This window comes from Vanacampus margaritifer, chromosome 19 (genome assembly GCF_051991255.1).
Source record: "Vanacampus margaritifer isolate UIUO_Vmar chromosome 19, RoL_Vmar_1.0, whole genome shotgun sequence".
Classification (NCBI taxonomy): domain Eukaryota; kingdom Metazoa; phylum Chordata; class Actinopteri; order Syngnathiformes; family Syngnathidae; genus Vanacampus; species Vanacampus margaritifer.
The window spans coordinates 2707415-2715228 of NC_135450.1; the positions used below are offsets into that span (position 1 = coordinate 2707415).

The window sequence follows — 7814 nt, forward strand, 5'->3', positions numbered from 1 at the left end:
GTTATAAGCCTGAATTTTCAGATAAATAAATACATTTTCATACAAATCTTACAGTGTACATGTACAAGTTTACTGATTAGTATTTTCTAAATTTGAGTAAAAAAAAAAACAATCGCAATAATCAATTTATAGATTCGTATCAGGATTAATCAGTATCGAATCGTGACCTATGAATTGTGATGTGAATTGAATTGCCAGGTACTAAGCAATTCACACCCCTACCAGATACCAGTACGAGTACGCAACTCTCACCAATACCGATACCAAATACTGATACCACTAGTACATAAAAATTCCCCCAATAAACAATGACATATAATTTTGAAGAATGACCTATATGTCCCAATATAAATTCTTTCCATAAAATTGCATGAAATAAATTTTTCGTTTTTGTGATTTCTAATTTCTGGTTCCTGGTCTTAAAATGGTCACAAGAGGACGGTTAATACTGGTATTAGGCTCCTAACACATTCACTCGCAGCCATTTTCACTGAAGCCAACCCCCTTTAAGCCACCTCTTTATGTCAGAAGCTGCATCAAAACCTTCTGTATGCTATTGCTTAAAAAAAGAAGAAGTTTTTGGTAGTGAAGGACCGAGCATTAAAAAAAAGTATTTGCACGTTTTTGTGTTTGAATGAGTTAAAATAAGGCTGGTATCTGCACTCGCCGATCCCTATTTTTCAACTTTGATCAGTTCTCAGTAGATCCCAGAAAATACCAAAAAACAGCCAATCAGTCCTCTTATGAGGGGCAAATTGGGATGTTGCTACTTTATTACTGGATTGAAGTTGATTGTTGTCTCACTGTGAACTTCTTTTTCTCTTAAGGTGAATGTCACATGTTGCTCGTTGGTGACCCTGGTACTGGCAAGTCTCAGTTCTTAAAATATGCAGCCAAGATGATGCCCCGCTCTGTGCTCACTGCTGGGATTGGTACAACAAGTGCAGGTATGTTTCCTTCATCAGGCTTCTGACATTTTCAAAACGATGCTGATGCCGACATATCCAATCAGTTCTGTATATCCTGTCAATTGCGGTTAGGGCTGACGGTTGCAGCAGTGAAGGATGGAGGTGATTGGCATCTGGAGGCAGGAGCCCTGGTACTCTCAGATGGTGGTTTATGCTGCATTGACGAATTCAACAGCATCAAAGAACACGACCGCATCAGTATCCATGAAGCTATGGAGCAACAGTCCATTAGTGTAGCCAAGGCTGGGTAAGATATTAATTTTAAGATTAGTGACCAAAATGTGAGTACAGATAAAGCCGGTTTTTACTTTTTATGTGCTCCTATATGTTGTTTTTCCTCTCCATAGTATGGTCTGTAAACTGAACACCCGTACTACCATTCTGGCAGCTACCAACCCAAAGAGCCAGTATGACCCAAATGAATCACTGTCTGTCAATGTAGCTCTGGCTAGCCCTTTGCTAAGTCGCTTTGACCTGGTTCTGGTTCTGCTGGACAACAGAAATACAGAGTGGGACCGCATCATCTCCTCTTTCATTCTGGAGGATCGAGGTAAGAAAAATAAATTAAAATTCGGATTATAAATCACACTCATATATGATTTATAATCCGAATTTTAATACTCAGGTGTGACTTGTATATATGAGATCAGACTGGCACCCCAAAAGTCCTGTTCCCTAATTAACGAGGACATGAATCTAGTTGGTGTGAGAGCAGAAGTTGCAGAGGACAGGGTTAGGCAACTGATTCGCTGTGGTGACCCCTGAAGGGAAAATTTGGCGCCAATATTAACTTTCACTATAACTCAAACTGATGGCGAAAAAAAATAAAAACTCCAAATCTAAACTTTATCAAAGTGTTTTTAGCATATGTTTATTTAAAAAAATTCTGATTTGAAAAATGTTGAAGTTTGTTTTCCTCTTAGACCGTAGACGTAGACATCTTTGTTTTAACATTCTAACGAAAAGTTCAGAGAGATCCCAGGGTCATTAGTATGTTTTAAAAAGTTGAATGAAAAGTTAAACAAGTATACAATACAGTAATTTCTGGACTATAAGACTCTACTTTTTTCACTTGCATTCGACCCTGCGGCTAATACAAAGGTGCGGCTTATTTATCAGATCACAAGATCGCACTATAAAGGAAGCGCAAGAGCGTCAGGCAGAGCAAAACAAACCAAGTGAGACCAAATGCAGTAGGAGAGACAGAACGAGAGCGAGACAATTTGCGCCCTCATTATGGAAAAGAAAGTAGCGGGAACCCGGTGCAGTAACATTAAAACACCTGCGGCTTACAGTCGGGTGCGGCTTATATGTGTAACAAACTCCAGTATTCCCCAAATTTACCGAGAGCGGCTTATACTCAGGTGTGCTTTATAGGCCAGAAATTACTGTAAATCGCGCCTAATGTTTTCTACAGTAAAAAAAGTTATCCAAAATTGCAAAATATCTGAAATGCTAAATTTTCACTTTTCTTAATTTCAAACAAAAACAGAAGGTGCAGAGCATTACCAGGGTCAGAAGCATCTCTTATGTCTCGTTGTGTTTTTCACATGTGATTTGAGTGAGTTGGCCTTTAACATGCAAAACAGTGTTGGCTCTGATTGACTGTTTGCAAAACAAATGCACGAGATAGAAGTAACGCTATAAGCCAGGAGTGTCAAAGTCATTCTTGTTGTGAGCCACATTGTAGTTATAGTGTCCCTCGGTCGGATGTAATGATTGTGAAGCCATTTAAATGTATAATTGACTTATGTCACATACACAACAAATTATGTATTATGTAATTTGCCTTTACGGGTCACATAAAATGATGTCGTGGGCCACATATGTCCCCCGGGCCTTGAGTTTGACACCTGTGCTCTAAACAATGCACCACCAAATAAATCGGCATTATCTGGTTAATTAAGCTCAGTAAAACATTGTTTTTTTTAAATTAATTTAACTTAATTCTGCTTGCATTGTGAGTGTGTTGATGCATTTTATTTAATGAAGCCCTGACTGTGGATGGTATGACAATCAATGATATCTCAGTTACATATAGGGGTTTGCCAGCATTTGCGAACATGCATAGGTGCACGCGTATACCTACACGTGTGCCGCGGGTCAGCCTAGTCAAAATGCCACTGCAGATTTTTTATTTTTTTTTTGCCAATCCAACCCTGATACCATCACTATCTTTTACATTTCCTCAAAATACTTCAAATCCAATAACTACAAGAAAACTGCTATTGATTATCGAGTAAAGTAGACGAGACACCTGAGACCCAGTTTATGAGGAGGATTGCATCCCCTCTGGGTACCATGATGCAATTTTAAATTCCATATTTTAGCATGATAAAAGTGTTTGGATTCAAGCCCATTCTTTGTTCTTAGGACTACCCTCTGAGCGCTCTACTCTATGGTCCATGGAGAAAATGAAGGCTTATTTCTGTGTAATTAAGCGCTTGAAGCCACAAATTTCAGCGGAGGCCAACTCCATCTTATCAAGGTACTATCAGCTGCAAAGGCAGAGTGAAGGCCGCAATGCTGCACGTACAACCATCCGAATGCTGGAGAGTCTTAGCAGACTGGCAGAAGGTGAGCATGGCATGTAGAAAATATTTCAAAAGCTAGCAGGGTTTTTTTTCCATTCAACTTAAACGCCATTGATTGCCATTTCTAATGTAAACTAAGAGGCAAAGAAGAAACGATGAACAGGAGTTTAAGAACTGTAATTAACAATACTCCTCACTGAACTGTTTTCAATCCAAACAGCTCATGCTAGACTCATGTACAGAGAGACTGTGACCATAGAGGATGCTGTTATGGCCGTCTCTGTAATGGAATGTTCCATGCAGGTACTTAAATAATCAGTTATTTACCCCCTTTTCTACTCTAAAACCATTTATGAAGTTTTTCAACAGTGACAAGTGATGACAGTTTACTGTACATGCACTCATTTGAAACCTCACCAAGTACACCTGCACAAATCCATTTAAGACCAAATTTGTAAAAAAAAAAATATATACTGTATTTTTGTGCATATAATACTGGCTAATTTAACGTGTTGTGGCAAGACAGTATCTAGTACTGACACTAGACTCTGTGCTAGTCTTTGAGTTATGTAATATGTTAACGAATTTTCGATTGCAAAAGGCACCTGAGCTAATGATTACACATCTTTGTTTCTTGTTATTGTTTTTTAAATTTTGAAACCAAATTGTAAAGTTCCCTGCATTTTCTTAGGGTGGTGGTTTGCTAGGAAGTGTTAATGCAGTGCTTACTTCATTCCCTGATGACTCTAGTCAACTGTATCAGACACAATTTCAAGTACTACTGGGAGGCCTGAAACTGCCTCTCTTACTTCAGAAGGAGATGGACAGATTGGCTAGGTGGGTAAATGTTGACTTAACAAACAAGTGGGCTTGCTGTCACAGTTAACTTTGTCTCACACCAGTCAAGAAGGGTCTAACATTGCCCTCACAATAAGGCTTTAACTCTTACTTCATGTTGACGTTCCAGCATTTTTACATTAAAAGTGTAATCTCAAACTTAACTTTGACAGCTACCATACTATGCATTTTTTAAAATTATTTTGAATATGTTTTATATATATTTTTTATTATTCATTGATAAATTAAGTGCAATGTGAAATAGAACAACAAAACAAAACTGAAAAGAAAATCTGGAATCCAAACTTAATTGGTCAATTAAGTGAGTTATTCTTTGGCCTTCATCAAATTTCAACAGTTTTTGCATTAACCTAGCTAAAAATTGCTGGCATAGTTTTTTTTAATATTTATTTATTAATTATTATTTTTAGATCGATTTTATAAGAAATTTGTTTAAAAAATACCTCATCAAATTTAAATTGTTTTTGCATTAACCTAGCTAAAAATCGCTGCCATAGATTTGTTTAAATTTTTGTTTTTTAGATTTTTATAAGAAGTTTGTTGAAAAATAATTCCTCATCAAATTTAAACAGTTTTTGCATTAATCAAGCTAAAAAAATCTCTGGCATAGGGTAGCTTTTTTAAAATTAATTTAAAAAAAAAAGATTTTATAAGTAGTTTGTTGAAAAAATACTTCAGTTTAATTCTGGTCTGCGTAACGTGAGCCATAAAGACTTTGTAAAAAGTGGATTTATCATTTATTTATCAAGCATCATTGTTATCAGTGTAATTTTTGGCTAGAAACTAATGCCTATTTTTGCAGCCAAAGCAACTGTTTTAATTATATTTATTACAGAGTCCATATTATTATGAAATCAGATCTTTCTTTCTTTCTTTCTTTCTTTCTTTCTTTCACAAGTCTTGGGAGCAACAGCATGAAGTCTTCCAGCTCTGAGCAGCCAACGGATCACCAACATCATTTTGGGGAAACAGACTCTACCACCAAAACGCTACCTGACGTACCAAAGGCAAGCATGAGTGTTGCTGAGCAGGAAAGTGGTTTGGATTGGTTTTACTCCACCACGCCTTCTCGATCATCAGATGAAATCACCTCTCCAGTATCCACATCAACTCAATGTGACAGCAGTCAAAAAACGGAAGCTCAAGAGAATCTTCATGGATCAGACAGGCAAAATGCACAGCCTTCACCGAGTGTGATAAAAGTCTCAAAAAATCGACGAGAGAGAAGAATCAAGGAGATACAGCAAGATGACAAAGAAAGGATTAGTCTTGGAAAAAGTGAGGTTACTGCGAGTAATGCAAGTAAAGATGTCACCGTTCCACCTTGTGATGCTGACTTGGATTCCAGAATTCAGGGTAACCAAGGGTGTCGCACAGCAACTAACACTGTGCTACAAGACAAGATTGCAGCTTCAAATGAAAATATTCCTTTCAAGTTTTCAGACTTTACATTTAAACTAAAGAAGATGAGATCATTAGTCCACAATGACAGCACCAATTCAGGAGTGAGTGCACCGGAATACAACCTAGACAGCAGAACTTGTTCAACCACAGCAGGTAGAGACATTCAACAGAAGGTTGGCAGACATGATAAGGCCCACAGTGCACTTAAAGGCAACGGAAGTAGAAAAAACAAAACGTTTGAAAAGCAGCCGAGTTTTGAAGGTGAAAGCATGACAAAACAGTTGAGCTTTGTCAGCGATAATGCCACTTTGTCTTTTTCACCGGAAAAGCCGGTCAAGGAAAAACCAGCACAAACTGGCGGCAGAATAATCCAAAGAGATGACATAGGGAGCAAAAATATTGTCAGGGGTAAAGACTGCCTGCCACCTTTAAAATCGATGCCAACCCCTACAAAATTAATAATAACCCCCTCAACTCTAGCTAAACTTTCCAGATTCTCTTTCACTGGCTCCACTGACCCCACGCGACAGACAGTCCTGGAAAAAAATCATCAATTGGAAACAAATCCACGTAAAAAAGAACATGTTGAATTCTTGAGGGCTGATTTAAACAAAACTGAAGAAAGACAGAAAGTAATGAAAATCAGGCGAGAGGTCAAAGTTGCATCGTGCCTGAACCCAGAGTATCCACTTATTTTGGAACACAGCCCAGCAACAAGTGCTCCAACAATGTCCAGTTCCAGTATAAAACCAGCAGAACCTACTCATGCTGGAATTCATGGTGTACAAATAGTTAAAGATAGGGCCACAGTATTTCCAAATTCTGGCAAGATGAAGAGAAAGTGTTTTGAACTGGACAGTCGAACAAGTGCTCCCTGTGGTTCGAAAGCTGTGTTTGGCAAAACATCTCTCTTTGGCTCCGGTGAGGTTAATGATGACATTCTTGACACTGACTGGAACAAAGAAATAGCAAAGAAAGCCAAAGTGTGATATTATAGATAGCAGCACCTGTCTGAATTGAAGGGAAAAAAACAACATTACTTTTTTTTTACAATGTGCCGTAGATGGACACTAGATGGAAACCTTGATCCACTGTAAATCCTGACTGTTCAGTCTTGCTGTTTTACACAACCTGTGTTGCCAGGATTCTAACCCTGATTTCTGGTACAATCTTTGCTTGCCTGTTTAGTTTTTTCCCCTAATGTTGTACGTGTCTGTCTCTCCCAATGGATTTATTTACTTAATACTAATTCACAGATACTGTAATCTACCTTTTAAATCTTCTTGCAAATAGCTGATCACACAAAAGCTGGTTTGGGTTAAATAAGTAGTTAATTCAAGTATTAGCAGTTGCGAGAGTTAGATCTTTATTTCTCCGATAAATGCGCAACATAAAGCTTGGCTTGTATTTTATTTGTTTTCTTTTTTTACAGTTTAGACAAGCTGTAGTGAATTTGAATGCTGTGAGTGGGCCCTCACTGCAAAGCAATGTTGACAGTGCTGAGCCAATTGGATTTGGACAGTAATGTTACATCAAAAGACGTCGCCCACTCCTTTAAAATGGCAGTAATTAGGGCTTTCTTTTGCACACGGGAGATTATGGAGTGGGATTAAGAGTATATTGCTAAATTTAATGTGGAATATATAGTGAAATCTATTGTCAAACTGTGACACCCCCCCCCCCCCCCCAACACTGAACATGAATCACTTGTTTATACTGTATAAAGGTTTATTCTCTCTTCCTCTACTTGTTGGACTCTTATATCAAACTTCATACATTATCTCACAAAAGTGAGTACACCTCTTACATTTCTGCAGATATTTAGTTGTATCTTTCCGTGGGACAGCATTAAAGAATTGACACTTTGACACAACGAAAAGTAGTCAGTGTGAAGTTTATATTACAGTGTAAATTCATTGTTCCCTCAAAATAGCTCAAAATACAGCCTCTTGTGGCTACTCTTGCACAGCCATTAATGGCTAAACCTCTGGCAACAAAAGTGAGTACAACCCTAAGTGAAACTGTCCAATTGAGCAGTTTCCTTTCCCAG

General features: G+C 37.9%; 1 protein-coding gene across 4 annotated transcripts in view; it reads left to right on the forward strand.

Annotated features, from left to right (window-relative positions):
- Positions 1–7510, forward strand: part of mcm9 (minichromosome maintenance 9 homologous recombination repair factor) — a 19258-nt gene extending 11748 nt beyond the window's left edge. For 3 of the 4 annotated variants that reach the window (XM_077553075.1, XM_077553074.1, XM_077553073.1), the window contains exons 9-15: positions 828–947; positions 1041–1215; positions 1316–1518; positions 3342–3545; positions 3723–3805; positions 4194–4339; positions 5259–7510. In XM_077553075.1, coding sequence (XP_077409201.1) covers positions 828–947; positions 1041–1215; positions 1316–1518; positions 3342–3545; positions 3723–3805; positions 4194–4339; positions 5259–6753 — 2426 coding nt within the window. In that variant the 3' untranslated portion in view covers positions 6754–7510. The remainder of the gene's footprint in view (positions 1–827; positions 948–1040; positions 1216–1315; positions 1519–3341; positions 3546–3722; positions 3806–4193; positions 4340–5258) is intronic. The other variant, XM_077553076.1, reaches the window with a different exon arrangement.
- The last annotated feature ends 304 nt before the right edge of the window (positions 7511–7814 follow it).